Source organism: Patella vulgata, chromosome 9, assembly GCF_932274485.2.
Source record: "Patella vulgata chromosome 9, xgPatVulg1.2, whole genome shotgun sequence".
NCBI classification, from domain to species: Eukaryota; Metazoa; Mollusca; class Gastropoda; family Patellidae; genus Patella; species Patella vulgata.
This window is the reverse complement of record NC_065887.2, coordinates 45,138,728-45,155,785: the sequence shown is the minus strand read 5'-3', so window position 1 is coordinate 45,155,785 and position 17,058 is coordinate 45,138,728. Positions and strand designations below refer to the sequence as shown.

The window sequence follows — 17,058 nt, the reverse complement described above, 5'->3', positions numbered from 1 at the left end:
TTCCAAACTTTTCGTTTTGCTCATAAATTATAATATCAAAATATCATATTGCAAATTCAGTCTCAAAATTGAAATTTTCATAGTTCCCCTCATCAGGTGCAAAACCCTATTTTCCAAAATTTCGGGGGGGGGGGGGAGAGCACCCTATTAGCGCCCCCCAGAAGCCCTTGCCGCCCAAACCCCATCCCCCCCCCACCCAGCTCGCCAACGTTTTTGGGCTAGCTACGGGCCTGAAGTGTGGATTAAGTCGTCAGAGATTTGATATTTTCCGAAAAATGCAAATCACGCTGATTTCGGTAAGTATTTAACCGGATCCGTCTAGCTGCGGTCGATTCCGGTATATTTATGTTGGTGTCGGTAATGGTTTCAACGTCTGGATGATAAGGATTACTGAGTTGCCCACCTGACCTGAAAGATGGCGGACCTCGAAGAAGCCACTGAATTATTGAAAAAATGCGATGTAAATGAGGTGGCAAAGGTTTGTATTGTACATTAGTAACGTGAGATAGATAAGCAACTTCGAATTTACTAGTTTACGCCATGATCGTTTCTATCTTTAAAATGGAATTCAGCGGTATAAAATTTATGCGTTTACTTTCAATTTATTTTTCTTGACGTCTGACCACGCCCACCTATAAATTCGAAATGAAATTGGGTTTAAGGTCCTACTGTTCTGCTCTTGAAGACGGGCATATGCCATACAGTGTGCCATGAGGAGGGAAATTTTGCATGGACAGTGGCACTATATGGCCTACTCTTTTTATATCGAATTCCAAATGCCAAGGGATATATGTTATGTGCACGCCAATGTGTTCACAGGACCTCGGTTTTCCATCCCATCCGAATAACTAGACAGCTGTCCTTGTCAGGCCCTCCATCCTGCACCACTGACAAAGCGAAACCATGTCAGAAAATCCTGATAAACTTTCTTGGCCAATGCAGGGATCGATCATGCGACCTTCAGACTAGCGAGCCAGCATCCTACCCACTTGGCCAACGTGGCTCCCACGTATAAATTCAGTGAATCTAATATTAATAACGTTATTGTGCAGGGTGACTGCACCACATGTAAACCATTACACAAGTGCTGCTGAATTGTAAAATATTACCCATTTATAAGCGTAAATCGGTTTGCTGTTATATGCAAAACATATTGTGCACAAATACCATGTTTTTATTAAGTATAGAATGAATAAAAACAAGGGAATGTACGGACTATTTCTTTTCTATTTTTTTCGTTTTCTCTTATGTAGTGACATTCAATTACTTTTTTGTATTGTCCGATATCCTCTCACATAACAACTTTTGGTCTTGGAAGGAATTATTAGTGAGCAGAAATTCGCCTGTGATCTGCTATCACTTGTCACATCAAAAAGAAAGATAACTCATGTTTTCCTTTTGCTTCATTTCCTTTAACTGCCATTAGAAATATCAAATACTATACATAAACCATGCATTATTTTGAATTACAGCTTACTCATCTTGTGGCAGAATGGTGGATACAGATGGCAGAGGATACAGGCAAGGCAGTATGGTGGATACAGAATGGTGGATACAGAATGGTGGACACAGACGGAAGAGGATGCAGGCAAGGCAGTATGGTGATCTGTTTGGCGGAGTGGGAAAGGGAAGTTCTGCCACTCTGTCCATTAAAACCAGATTTCTATGGGCGGTTTTTAGATGACGTTTTCATAGTCTGGACCTACACACTAGACGAATTTTTGACGTTTTTCAACATTCTGAACAATCATCATCCATCTGTCAAATTAACCGCAAATGTAAGCCATAACAGCATAGATTTCCTTGATACTACCGTCTTTAAAAGTAACAACACCAAAATCACCGGCCAATTGGAAACTAAAGTATTTTTCAAAGAAACCGACACACACCAATTATTGTTCAAAAGCTCCTTTCATCCAAAACATACATTCTCTGGCATCATAAAATCTCAGATTCTCCGTTTTCATAGGATATGTACTCAGAAGACCGACTTTGAGTCAGCATGTACATTGGTATTTAGCAAACTAAGGGAAAGGGGATACTCCAAACGCTATCTACGACGTATAAAAAACAACACTCTAGCTGAGGTTGCCGCCAAAGAAACAAATAATATACAATCAGCACATAAAACCAAAATTTGTGGCCATCCAAGATGTCAAACATGCAAAATCTTAAACATATCCGACCATTTCCATAACAAAACATCTGGCACAAAATTCCCAATATTAGACCAACTTTCATGCAGTAGTTTAAACATAATTTATCTAATCTCATGCAGAAAATGTGACAAGCAATACGTAGGGGAGACTCAAAATGCACTTAGGGAAAGAATTAACGGTCACCGGTCTGACATAGTCACCAAAAAAGACAAACCTGTCTCAATTCATTTCAACTAACCAAATCATGACATTTCTGATCTCATTGTCACGCCAATAGAAAAGACCAAAAGCGACTTTGAAACTTCAGAAGAAATTAAAACGTTTAGGCTAACAAGAGAAAAATTCTGGATTGACAAATTGAAAACAACAGCCCCCCTAGGTTTGAATATTCATACGGCTAGCGCAATAGCTCCTTTTGTAGTTCCATTTAGCGCAACAGCAGCAAGTGCGTCCAAAATCATCAGAAAACACTATACGGATCTCCAAGAAAATCACCCGAAAATATTCACACAGAAACTTATAATTGCATATTCTAAAAATAAAAATCTGAACGACATCCTAGTGCACAGTAAATTAGATTAAATAAGACCAGTCTCCACCCTGACCCAAAACAAACCATATATCAAATCCTATGCCTAACCGTTAGTAATTAAAATCAATTAGATATAAGAATCCCTAGCCGTAACCCGGTGATGTGGAACAAACACGATTTTTTTAGAAAATCCAATCCGTTGTAGGAAACACACTAATGTGGCTCTCTCCCGAGAGCCTCAAATTTATTTTCTTTTTTCTTCAGAAACAATAATACCAGAATACCAGAAGCACCACCCAAGGAAGACCATCAGCGCCACCAACACCAATAAACAGTGAAATCGCCTTTGTATATAAATGTAATGTATTGTATGTATTTTAATAAAACTAGGAAATATCACGAACTAATTTTTCATCATCCTAGGTCAGTGCTTATGTGGAGACTTAACCTCTCCCCCCAAATTCTTAAACCTAACCCACAATCTTGTCAAAAAGCATGTAGCCTAGGCCTAAGTCAAGACCTAGTCCTGACCCTAGCCCTAACCCACAATTGTTTCAAAAAATCATGTGCCCTAACCCTATTTACATGTTGTGACCTTGAACCAAGTCTGCAGTTGGCCTTAATATTTAGACCTAACATGTTTTGACATCATACAATGAAATGGAAACATGTACATACACTCCAAAATTCACACCTGTGAGTTTTTACCAAACATGCAGTTGGCCTTAATATTTAGACCGAACCTCAAAACATGGCATCTATCTTTGAGATTGGCTTAGACTTATGTGACACTTTTACTTTTTTACTGACTGTTAACTGGTTTCTTTTTGGAGGGCCAGTGACGGGCTGTTCGCTAGAAATAAAGAGGTTTATTTCTATTTTTTTTTCTTATTTTCTCACTGTTTTTTATTGCATATTTATCCCCAGCCTCCTATCATTTCAGGTGCCAGGGTAATGTTTCATAGAGTGGAATGATTGACCTCAACACAAGTATTAAAAAAAGAAGCAAAACAGGTGAGATAAATGTGCATTTCATACACTTTAAGAAGTACATCCAACCTGTTCCACACTTCTGCTCGCTAATAGTAATGGGCTGGAAATTTGGTACTGCACAAGCCTGTCTTCTCCCCTTGACATGTAACTGAATGACAGAATTCCACATTTTGACCATTTTCTGGATGTAAATGACCATTTCCCTGGATAGTATTCGCCCCAGAATTCTCATTCTCATCCAAATTTAACATTTCAGGTCTACATCTCAAAACCTGATTTCTTCCTGGACTGGCTTTAGTAGAACGATGATGCATATCAATTTCATCCCTGATCTCTATGACACCTGTGGTGGAAGTGGAGGGCAAATCGTAATCAATTCGGGTTCCAGCCCCGAGGACCTCTGTAAACTTTGCTTTTTGGTGATGACTTCATTTCCAAGCTTGAAAAGGACGCCCTTGTGTTTATCATGGCCTCTCATATTGGAAGATAACATAAATGGCTTGTGTGTTGATCGACGGTTGTGCATATCTCTTGGTCAGGAAAGTTGTAGGCACCATCGCCATTGTAAATCATTTGACAGGCCAGAGTGAACAGGGAGACCTATGATTGGTCAGCAATGTATCAGATTCCATACTAGGGGGTGGGGATGAAAAAACTGATGTAGTGTTACATAATCAGATTATTTCAACTTACTTATCCTGTGGAAATACAGCTATATAGGAGATATTTTGAAATTTATAAGCGCTGCATGTTTCAACATTTTAGATTTGACCACAATTTGGCACTTGAAACTAGGTTAACAGAGAAAAACTGTGTGGTTTTCGATGAAAGTGTTAAGTCTAATATTGCATCATGATTACTGTTTTAAAGTATTTTCGTGTTTGATTTATATTGAATTCATCTCATCTTTTTAAAGAATGCATTTATGTTCAAAAATAAAAATGTTCTGTGGAATTAAAAATTCATGTGCTTTTAAATTATCGGATTCCAAACTGGGGGGTGGGGATGAAAAAGCTGTTGTAGTGTTACATAATCAGATTATTTCAACTTACTTATCCTATGGAAATACAGCTATATAGGAGATATTTTAAAATTGATAGGCACTGCATGTTTCAACATCTTAGATTTGACCACAATTTGGCACTTGAAACTATGTTAACAGAGAAAAACTGTGTGGTTTTCGATGAAAGTGTTAAAAGTCTAATAATGCATCATGATTACTGTTTTAAAGTATTTTCGTGTTTGATTTATATTGAATTTATCTCATCTTTTTACAGAATGCATTTATGTTCAAAAATAAAAATGTTCTGTTTAATTCAAAATTCATGTGCTTTTAAATTTCTGTCTGAAATTCCGCAGTTTTCTGATGTATTATAGTGTTTGCAGAATGCCGCACAGCTCATCTGAAAATGCATAGATTTTCATATTGTTTGGCCAGGGAATTGCATATATGTTTGTTTATTAGATAACAACAGATTTGTTTAAACTGCAGAAACATGTGAGGTATATAGGACTAAGACTAGTAATTATATGAATGTAGTGCGAGTTATAAATAGACAATTTTTCCCTTAATTTTTTTCTCCCCTCTTCCTGCATTTTTTTGTTGACTTTTTGGTCTAGAATTGGAGAAAAGGGATCAAATTTGCAATTTCATAGCGGTTTTGGGTAATACTGATGATATTACAGCTGAGTGATAGGGGGTGTAAAGTCTCTTTCTGCAGAGCAATCATTGTGTCGGAAGTGAGATTTTCACCCCAGTCAACCTCAAATCTGCGTAGCAAAAAATCTAAATGGTCAACCCCCTACAAAATTATGATGAGGAGATTGCCAAATGTTGTCCCCATTGTGCCTATAAAGATTGGAACCAACGGAATGTTGAGCAAAAAGCTACAGCCTGTGATGTTACAGCCATTTAACATTGAAGTCAATGGGCAAATAATTGCTAGTCTGAGACCATATCGGATCGTAACTTACTGAATTATGGCCCTTGATTGTATGAAAAATCACTTTTTTTTTGAGCTTGTTCTCTGTCCATCTCTTGCAAAATGTGGGCGTATCTTGCAAGGCAACCGCTTGTTTTAAAATATTGTTGAATGTGGGCCAACAAATAATTCATCAGTCGAAATAGATTATATTATTTCTTAGTCAATTATATACTTTAATCCATTCACTTTATTTGAATTGTTCGTTTGTTTGTGATTTCTGCGTATTCTGTCTTATCCATATATTTGTTTTTGTGTAAATTATTTGTGGTGCAGCCCCCTGCACTTACTATTATAGATTAGAGGTTTTGATTTATATTCGTATTCCAATATATCTGATGTTAAATTAGACAAATTATTATCTTGTTATTGCCAAAATAGTATTTTTATACGCCCACATTTTCATGTGGACGTATTATGCCGTCGCCTCTGTCCGTCCGGACGTCCGTCCGTCCGTCCGTCCACAATTGTTTGTGGACTCTCTACAGGTCACAATTCTTATCCGATTTCGACGAAACTTGAAATATAGGTGTATCCCCAAAAGATCTCGGCTGCTTTCGATATTGGCATGTATCGGATCGAAACTTCATGGATTATGGTCCCTGTTTGTACGAAAAATCACGTTTTTAGCTTGTGGACCCTATAGAGGTCACAATTTTGATCCGATTTTGTTGAAACTTGAAATGTAAGTTTATAACCCAAAGATCTTGATTCCTTTCGATATTCGTGCATATCGGACCGTAACTTCCTGAATTATGGCCCCTGATTGTACGAAAAATCACGTTTTTAGCTTGTGGACCCTATAGAGGTCACAATTTTGATCCGATTTTGTTGAAACTTGAAATGTAAGTTTATAACCCAAAGATCTCGATTCCTTTCGATATTCGTGCATATCGGACCGTAACTTCCTGAATTATGGCCCCTGATTGTACGAAAAATCACGTTTTTAGCTTGTGGACCCTATAGAGGTCACAATTTTGATCCGATTTTGTTGAAACTTGAAATGTAAGTTTATAACCCAAAGATCTCGGTTCCTTTCGATATTCGTGCATATCGGACCGTAACTTCCTGAATTATGGCCCCTGATTGTACGAAAAATCACGTTTTTAGCTTGTGGACCCTATAGAAGTCATAATTTTTACCCGATTTAAAAAAAACGTATTATTATATCACCGTTACACCCTAGGGACGACTGAATTCGAATTTCGTGAAAATCGGCCCAAAATTGACAGACAAAATGGCCGCCGTTCGTTCTCAAATAGCGTAAGAAAATGGTACATCAAGGTTGTGGACCCTATAGAGGTCACAATTTTTATCCGATTTTGTTGAAACTTGAAATGTAAGTTTATAACCCAAAGATCTCGGTTCCTTTCGATATTCGCGCATATCGGACCGTAATTTCCTGAATTATGGCCCCTGATTGTACGACAAATCGCGTTTTTAGCTTGTGGACCCTATAGAGGTCATAATTTTTATCCGATTTAAAAAACCGTATTATTATATCACCGTTACACCCTAGGGACGACTGAGTTTGAATTTCGTGAAAATCGGCCCAAAATTGACAGACAAATTGGCTGCCGTTCATTCAGTTCCTTTCGATATTTGCGCATATCGAATTGTAATTTCCTGAATTATGGCCCTTGATTGTAGGAAAAATCACTTTCTTGTTAGCTTGTTCTCTATCCATCTCTCGAAAATGTGGGCATATCCTGCCTGGCAGCCGCTGGTTTAAAAATAAAGTTGTAGGACAGTTTTATTATTGACTATTTATATTATATGCATGATTATGTATTTTACAATGTAAGGTCAATAGTGAGTAAACACTTCCAGTTGGTCAGAGCACATGGGAAAATCCTACCTCCCCCTTTCTAGATGGGAGTTAGGGTTAGGTAGCGGACCACTCATGTCTACATCTTTGTTTCAAATAAGTATATACTATAATATGATGATACCAGTCTCTAAGAGATTGCCAGAAAAGCCTAGAAAGATTGATATAAATATTTACATGTTATATTATTGTCAGTGTGTTAGGGTAACTTAATACTTTATAAGGACATAGAACGAGGTCAAAATTCAAATAATCCATCTGTTGAATAGATTATATTATTTCTTACTCAATTGGTGCCCATATCAGTATGGCGCCCCAGAAATCCGATTGACATTGTTGCACTCCCACGACAAGATTGGTTTTATAAACTTATCGTTATATGAGGCGCCCCCCCCCCCCATAATGAATCACACGATTAACACCACAACTTGATTGAGGGGGTGTCCAAAGCTGCATGATCTGTGGGGTACTTTATCCAGGAGGGAGGGGGGGGGCATAATGACATGTTTGGTGGGGTGCCTTATAATGACAATATAATGATTGTCGGGCTGCACATATGCCGAGTGAGATTGGCTGAGCGCGCCCACGTCTTGATCAATGGGTTGCCTCATCCAGGAAGGGCGCCCATAATGCCGAAAGGGGTGGGCCACGACGAGATCATGGGCGCCCATAATATAATTTGCGGGGTGCCCATATTGCCGAGTGAGATTGGGCGACCAAAACGGCGTGATAATCTTCAAAAATCAAACAATTTGCACTGATCAAACCTGATTCCAAACTTTTCGTTTTGCTCATAAATTATAATATCAAAATATCATATTGCAAATTCAGTCTCAAAATTGAAATTTTCATAGTTCCCCTCATCAGGTGCAAAACCCTATTTTCCAAAATTTCGGGGGGGGGGGGGGAGAGAGCACCCTATTAGCGCCCCCCAGAAGCCCTTGCCGCCCAAACCCCATCCCCCCCCACCCAGCTCGCCAACGTTTTTGGGCTAGCTACGGGCCTGAAGTGTGGATTAAGTCGTCAGAGATTTGATATTTTCCGAAAAATGCAAATCACGCTGATTTCGGTAAGTATTTAACCGGATCCGTCTAGCTGCGGTCGATTCCGGTATATTTATGTTGGTGTCGGTAATGGTTTCAACGTCTGGATGATAAGGATTACTGAGTTGCCCACCTGACCTGAAAGATGGCGGACCTCGAAGAAGCCACTGAATGATTGAAAAAATGCGATGTAAATGAGGTGGCAAAGGTTTGTATTGTACATTAGTAACGTGAGATAGATAAGCAACTTTGAATTTACTAGTTTACGCCATGATCGTGTCTATCTTTAAAATGGAATTCAGCGGTATAAAATTTATGCGTTTACTTTCAATTTATTTTTCTTGACGTCTGACCACGCCCACCTATAAATTCGAAATGAAATTGGGTTTAAGGTCCTACTGTTCTGCTCTTGAAGACGGGCATATGCCATACAGTGTGCCATGAGGAGGGAAATTTTGCCTGGACAGTGGCACTATATGGCCTACTCTTTTTATATCGAATTCCAAATGCCAAGGGATATATGTTATGTGCACGCCAATGTGTTCACAGGACCTCGGTTTTCCATCCCATCCGAATAACTAGACAGCTGTCCTTGTCAGGCCCTCCATCCTGCACCACTGACAAAGCGAAACCATGTCAGAAAATCCTGATAAACTTTCTTGGCCAATGCAGGGATCGATCATGCGACCTTCAGACTAGCGAGCCAGCATCCTACCCACTTGGCCAACGTGGCTCCCACGTATAAATTCAGTGAATCTAATATTAATAACGTTATTGTGCAGGGTGACTGCACCACATGTAAACCATTACACAAGTGCTGCTGAATTGTAAAATATTACCCATTTATAAGCGTAAATCGGTTTGCTGTTATATGCAAAACATATTGTGCACAAATACCATGTTTTTATTAAGTATAGAATGAATAAAAACAAGGGAATGTACGGACTATTTCTTTTCTATTTTTTTCGTTTTCTCTTATGTAGTGACATTCAATTACTTTTTTGTATTGTCCGATATCCTCTCACATAACAACTTTTGGTCTTGGAAGGAATTATTAGTGAGCAGAAATTCGCCTGTGATCTGCTATCACTTGTCACATCAAAAAGAAAGATAACTCATGTTTTCCTTTTGCTTCATTTCCTTTAACTGCCATTAGAAATATCAAATACTATACATAAACCATGCATTATTTTGAATTACAGCTTACTCATCTTGTGGCAGAATGGTGGATACAGATGGCAGAGGATACAGGCAAGGCAGTATGGTGGATACAGAATGGTGGATACAGAATGGTGGATACAGAATGGTGGACACAGACGGAAGAGGATGCAGGCAAGGCAGTATGGTGATCTGTTTGGCGGAGTGGGAAAGGGAAGTTCTGCCACTCTGTCCATTAAAACCAGATTTCTATGGGCGGTTTTTAGATGACGTTTTCATAGTCTGGACCTACACACTAGACGAATTTTGGACGTTTTTCAACATTCTGAACAATCATCATCCATCTGTCAAATTAACCGCAAATGTAAGCCATAACAGCATAGATTTCCTTGATACTACCGTCTTTAAAAGTAACAACACCAAAATCACCGGCCAATTGGAAACTAAAGTATTTTTCAAAGAAACCGACACACACCAATTATTGTTCAAAAGCTCCTTTCATCCAAAACATACATTCTCTGGCATCATAAAATCTCAGATTCTCCGTTTTCATAGGATATGTACTCAGAAGACCGACTTTGAGTCAGCATGTACATTGGTATTTAGCAAACTAAGGGAAAGGGGATACTCCAAACGCTATCTACGACGTATAAAAAACAACACTCTAGCTGAGCTTGCCGCCAAAGAAACAAATAATATACAATCAGCACATAAAACCAAAATTTGTGGCCATCCAAGATGTTAAACATGCAAAATCTTAAACATATCCGACCATTTCCATAACAAAACATCTGGCACAAAATTCCCAATATTAGACCAACTTTCATGCAGTAGTTTAAACATAATTTATCTAATCTCATGCAGAAAATGTGACAAGCAATACGTAGGGGAGACTCAAAATGCACTTAGGGAAAGAATTAACGGTCACCGGTCTGACATAGTCACCAAAAAAGACAAACCTGTCTCAATTCATTTCAACCAACCAAATCATGACATTTCTGATCTCATTGTCACGCCAATAGAAAAGACCAAAAGCGACTTTGAAACTTCAGAAGAAATTAAAACGTTTAGGCTAACAAGAGAAAAATTCTGGATTGACAAATTGAAAACAACAGCCCCCCTAGGTTTGAATATTCATACGGCTAGCGCAATAGCTCCTTTTGTAGTTCCATTTAGCGCAACAGCAGCAAGTGCGTCCAAAATCATCAGAAAACACTATACGGATCTCCAAGAAAATCACCCGAAAATATTCACACAGAAACTTATAATTGCATATTCTAAAAATAAAAATCTGAACGACATCCTAGTGCACAGTAAATTAGATTAAATAAGACCAGTCTCCACCCTGACCCAAAACAAACCATATATCAAATCCTATGCCTAACCGTTAGTAATTAAAATCAATTAGATATAAGAATCCCTAGCCGTAACCCGGTGATGTGGAACAAACACGATTTTTTTAGAAAATCCAATCCGTTGTAGGAAACACACTAATGTGGCTCTCTCCCGAGAGCCTCAAATTTATTTTCTTTTTTCTTCAGAAACAATAATACCAGAATACCAGAAGCACCACCCAAGGAAGACCATCAGCGCCACCAACACCAATAAACAGTGAAATCGCCTTTGTATATAAATGTAATGTATTGTATGTATTTTAATAAAACTAGGAAATATCACAAACTAATTTTTCATCATCCTAGGTCAGTGCTTATGTGGAGACTTAACCTCTCCCCCCAAATTCTTAAACCTAACCCACAATCTTGTCAAAAAGCATGTAGCCTAGGCCTAAGTCAAGACCTAGTCCTGACCCTAGCCCTAACCCACAATTGTTTCAAAAAATCATGTGCCCTAACCCTATTTACATGTTGTGACCTTGAACCAAGTCTGCAGTTGGCCTTAATATTTAGACCTAACATGTTTTGACATCATACAATGAAATGGAAACATGTACATACACTCCAAAATTCACACCTGTGAGTTTTTACCAAACATGCAGTTGGCCTTAATATTTAGACCGAACCTCAAAACATGGCATCTATCTTTGAGATTGGCTTAGACTTATGTGACACTTTTACTTTTTTACTGACTGTTAACTGGTTTCTTTTTGGAGGGCCAGTGACGGGCTGTTCGCTAGAAATAAAGAGGTTTATTTCTATTTTTTTTTCTTATTTTCTCACTGTTTTTTATTGCATATTTATCCCCAGCCTCCTATCATTTCAGGTGCCAGGGTAATGTTTCATAGAGTGGAATGATTGACCTCAACACAAGTATTAAAAAAAGAAGCAAAACAGGTGAGATAAATGTGCATTTCATACACTTTAAGAAGTACATCCAACCTGTTCCACACTTCTGCTCGCTAATAGTAATGGGCTGGAAATTTGGTACTGCACAAGCCTGTCTTCTCCCCTTGACATGTAACTGAATGACAGAATTCCACATTTTGACCATTTTCTGGATGTAAATGACCATTTCCCTGGATAGTATTCGCCCCAGAATTCTCATTCTCATCCAAATTTAACATTTCAGGTCTACATCTCAAAACCTGATTTCTTCCTGGACTGGCTTTAGTAGAACGATGATGCATATCAATTTCATCCCTGATCTCTATGACACCTGTGGTGGAAGTGGAGGGCAAATCGTAATCAATTCGGGTTCCAGCCCCGAGGACCTCTGTAAACTTTGCTTTTTGGTGATGACTTCATTTCCAAGCTTGAAAAGGACGCCCTTGTGTTTATCATGGCCTCTCATATTGGAAGATAACATAAATGGCTTGTGTGTTGATCGACGGTTGTGCATATCTCTTGGTCAGGAAAGTTGTAGGCACCATCGCCATTGTAAATCATTTGACAGGCCAGAGTGAACAGGGAGACCTATGATTGGTCAGCAATGTATCAGATTCCATACTAGGGGGTGGGGATGAAAAAACTGATGTAGTGTTACATAATCAGATTATTTCAACTTACTTATCCTGTGGAAATACAGCTATATAGGAGATATTTTGAAATTTATAAGCGCTGCATGTTTCAACATTTTAGATTTGACCACAATTTGGCACTTGAAACTAGGTTAACAGAGAAAAACTGTGTGGTTTTCGATGAAAGTGTTAAAAGTCTAATATTGCATCATGATTACTGTTTTAAAGTATTTTCGTGTTTGATTTATATTGAATTCATCTCATCTTTTTAAAGAATGCATTTATGTTCAAAAATAAAAATGTTCTGTGGAATTAAAAATTCATGTGCTTTTAAATTATCGGATTCCAAACTGGGGGGTGGGGATGAAAAAGCTGTTGTAGTGTTACATAATCAGATTATTTCAACTTACTTATCCTATGGAAATACAGCTATATAGGAGATATTTTAAAATTGATAGGCACTGCATGTTTCAACATCTTAGATTTGACCACAATTTGGCACTTGAAACTATGTTAACAGAGAAAAACTGTGTGGTTTTCGATGAAAGTGTTAAAAGTCTAATAATGCATCATGATTACTGTTTTAAAGTATTTTCGTGTTTGATTTATATTGAATTTATCTCATCTTTTTACAGAATGCATTTATGTTCAAAAATAAAAATGTTCTGTTTAATTCAAAATTCATGTGCTTTTAAATTTCTGTCTGAAATTCCGCAGTTTTCTGATGTATTATAGTGTTTGCAGAATGCCGCACAGCTCATCTGAAAATGCATAGATTTTCATATTGTTTGGCCAGGGAATTGCATATATGTTTGTTTATTAGATAACAACAGATTTGTTTAAACTGCAGAAACATGTGAGGTATATAGGACTAAGACTAGTAATTATATGAATGTAGTGCGAGTTATAAATAGACAATTTTTCCCTTAATTTTTTTCTCCCCTCTTCCTGCATTTTTTTGTTGACTTTTTGGTCTAGAATTGGAGAAAAGGGATCAAATTTGCAATTTCATAGCGGTTTTGGGTAATACTGATGATATTACAGCTGAGTGATAGGGGGTGTAAAGTCTCTTTCTGCAGAGCAATCATTGTGTCGGAAGTGAGATTTTCACCCCAGTCAACCTCAAATCTGCGTAGCAAAAAATCTAAATGGTCAACCCCCTACAAAATTATGATGAGGAGATTGCCAAATGTTGTCCCCATTGTGCCTATAAAGATTGGAACCAACGGAATGTTGAGCAAAAAGCTACAGCCTGTGATGTTACAGCCATTTAACATTGAAGTCAATGGGCAAATAATTGCTAGTCTGAGACCATATCGGATCGTAACTTACTGAATTATGGCCCTTGATTGTATGAAAAATCACTTTTTTTTTGAGCTTGTTCTCTGTCCATCTCTTGCAAAATGTGGGCGTATCTTGCAAGGCAACCGCTTGTTTTAAAATATTGTTGAATGTGGGCCAACAAATAATTCATCAGTCGAAATAGATTATATTATTTCTTAGTCAATTATATACTTTAATCCATTCACTTTATTTGAATTGTTCGTTTGTTTGTGATTTCTGCGTATTCTGTCTTATCCATATATTTGTTTTTGTGTAAATTATTTGTGGTGCAGCCCCCTGCACTTACTATTATAGATTAGAGGTTTTGATTTATATTCGTATTCCAATATATCTGATGTTAAATTAGACAAATTATTATCTTGTTATTGCCAAAATAGTATTTTTATACGCCCACATTTTCATGTGGACGTATTATGCCGTCGCCTCTGTCCGTCCGGACGTCCGTCCGTCCGTCCGTCCACAATTGTTTGTGGACTCTCTACAGGTCACAATTCTTATCCGATTTCGACGAAACTTGAAATATAGGTGTATCCCCAAAAGATCTCGGCTGCTTTCGATATTGGCATGTATCGGATCGAAACTTCATGGATTATGGTCCCTGTTTGTACGAAAAATCACGTTTTTAGCTTGTGGACCCTATAGAGGTCACAATTTTGATCCGATTTTGTTGAAACTTGAAATGTAAGTTTATAACCCAAAGATCTCGATTCCTTTCGATATTCGTGCATATCGGACCGTAACTTCCTGAATTATGGCCCCTGATTGTACGAAAAATCACGTTTTTAGCTTGTGGACCCTATAGAGGTCACAATTTTGATCCGATTTTGTTGAAACTTGAAATGTAAGTTTATAACCCAAAGATCTCGATTCCTTTCGATATTCGTGCATATCGGACCGTAACTTCCTGAATTATGGCCCCTGATTGTACGAAAAATCACGTTTTTAGCTTGTGGACCCTATAGAGGTCACAATTTTGATCCGATTTTGTTGAAACTTGAAATGTAAGTTTATAACCCAAAGATCTCGGTTCCTTTCGATATTCGTGCATATCGGACCGTAACTTCCTGAATTATGGCCCCTGATTGTACGAAAAATCACGTTTTTAGCTTGTGGACCCTATAGAAGTCATAATTTTTACCCGATTTAAAAAAAACGTATTATTATATCACCGTTACACCCTAGGGACGACTGAATTCGAATTTCGTGAAAATCGGCCCAAAATTGACAGACAAAATGGCCGCCGTTCGTTCTCAAATAGCGTAAGAAAATGGTACATCAAGGTTGTGGACCCTATAGAGGTCACAATTTTTATCCGATTTTGTTGAAACTTGAAATGTAAGTTTATAACCCAAAGATCTCGGTTCCTTTCGATATTCGCGCATATCGGACCGTAATTTCCTGAATTATGGCCCCTGATTGTACGACAAATCGCGTTTTTAGCTTGTGGACCCTATAGAGGTCATAATTTTTATCCGATTTAAAAAACCGTATTATTATATCACCGTTACACCCTAGGGACGACTGAGTTTGAATTTCGTGAAAATCGGCCCAAAATTGACAGACAAATTGGCTGCCGTTCATTCAGTTCCTTTCGATATTTGCGCATATCGAATTGTAATTTCCTGAATTATGGCCCTTGATTGTAGGAAAAATCACTTTCTTGTTAGCTTGTTCTCTATCCATCTCTCGAAAATGTGGGCATATCCTGCCTGGCAGCCGCTGGTTTAAAAATAAAGTTGTAGGACAGTTTTATTATTGACTATTTATATTATATGCATGATTATGTATTTTACAATGTAAGGTCAATAGTGAGTAAACACTTCCAGTTGGTCAGAGCACATGGGAAAATCCTACCTCCCCCTTTCTAGATGGGAGTTAGGGTTAGGTAGCGGACCACTCATGTCTACATCTTTGTTTCAAATAAGTATATACTATAATATGATGATACCAGTCTCTAAGAGATTGCCAGAAAAGCCTAGAAAGATTGATATAAATATTTACATGTTATATTATTGTCAGTGTGTTAGGGTAACTTAATACTTTATAAGGACATAGAACGAGGTCAAAATTCAAATAATCCATCTGTTGAATAGATTATATTATTTCTTACTCAATTATGTACTTATAGATAAGAGATTATGATTTGCATTTCCCTAATTGTTATACATTATTTAGTTTTTATTATACGCCTATATTAAACATTAATTAGATATTTTTATATGCCCATATTTCATGTTACAGAACAAAATTCTAAATTATCCATTTTCCTAAACTTGGAACATAAACCGTTATGGGAATTTGAATGGGATCAAGATTGTTTCGAAATTTTCGACATACAATCATGGTGTGATATGGGGGGAGGGAAGGTGTATTATGTCTGTCTGTCCGTTATGCTATAGGTCCAAAATTTAAATTTTCCCTTTTCCCTAAACTTTAATGGGGCCAGTTCATTTCGAAATTTTAGACATACAAATAAAATAAGGGGGAGGTGGTGGGGTCGAGATTTTTTCACGCAACCACATTTTTTATTTCTTCCATACCTATACCCACATATTTTAAAATATTGTTTAATGTGGGCCAACTGATAATTCATCAGTCCAAATAAATTATGTCATTTCTGAATCAACTATATACTTTTGTTTATAAGATTTTTACCTGTCACCAGATATTGTTTAATATGGGCCAACGTATGCCAGTTATAAACTTATACATGTAGTTAATAAATCATTTACAAATAAAATATTTGCGTTTACCGAATCTGTAATTTTGCAGTGAACAAGCTGGCGTAGACGTAATATGAGCTGCTGCTTAAAGATACATTATGTAAGATTTAGATAAAGAGCTAGCCCGTCTTGCTATAATAGTTCGACAATAGATAATATAAAATAACTAATTTGAAAATTTCATTGAAATTACTCTATTGCGAGCGCAGATATTAGCCTTTAAAGGTTTGACAAGACGTGTGCAATAATTTCAACCACCGTACTTGTTGTTCGAAGCTAAGTCTCTCTCCTCCATTTTTAGCTTAAATCAAAATATGGCTGAACTGTTCTAATCTATTTAATATCGGAGAAATACGATGCCATCGAGAGTTCATTATGGCCT

General features: G+C 37.5%; 1 protein-coding gene and 1 long non-coding RNA gene across 5 annotated transcripts; both read left to right on the top strand.

The window, feature by feature from the left end:
- The first annotated feature begins 248 nt into the window (after positions 1 to 248).
- Positions 249 to 6,021, top strand: LOC126832536 (uncharacterized). Of its 3 annotated transcripts, XR_007684743.2 has the most exons (5): positions 291 to 478; positions 1,473 to 1,778; positions 2,956 to 3,049; positions 3,635 to 3,705; positions 3,941 to 6,021. XR_007684743.2 is itself a non-coding variant. In XM_050563359.2 (4 exons), exons 1-2 carry the CDS (start codon positions 416 to 418, stop codon positions 2,394 to 2,396), a joined length of 987 nt encoding a protein of 328 aa, XP_050419316.2. In that variant the 5' UTR covers positions 249 to 415; the 3' UTR covers positions 2,397 to 3,049; positions 3,635 to 3,705; positions 3,941 to 6,021. The 3 variants fall into 3 exon arrangements, 2 of the variants coding, with proteins under 2 accessions (XP_050419316.2, XP_050419319.2); XM_050563359.2 differs by having other exon boundaries at positions 249 to 478; positions 1,473 to 3,049; XM_050563362.2 differs by having other exon boundaries at positions 249 to 478; positions 1,473 to 3,059.
- A 2,511-nt stretch (positions 6,022 to 8,532) lies between these two features.
- LOC130014218 (uncharacterized) lies at positions 8,533 to 16,693 on the top strand. 2 transcript variants are annotated; one of them, XR_008789176.1, is made up of 5 exons: positions 8,551 to 8,745; positions 9,740 to 10,059; positions 11,237 to 11,330; positions 11,916 to 11,986; positions 12,222 to 16,693. It is a non-coding gene; the product is annotated as an uncharacterized LOC130014218 (long non-coding RNA). The 2 variants fall into 2 exon arrangements; XR_008789175.1 differs by having other exon boundaries at positions 8,533 to 8,745; positions 9,740 to 11,330.
- The last annotated feature ends 365 nt before the right edge of the window (positions 16,694 to 17,058 follow it).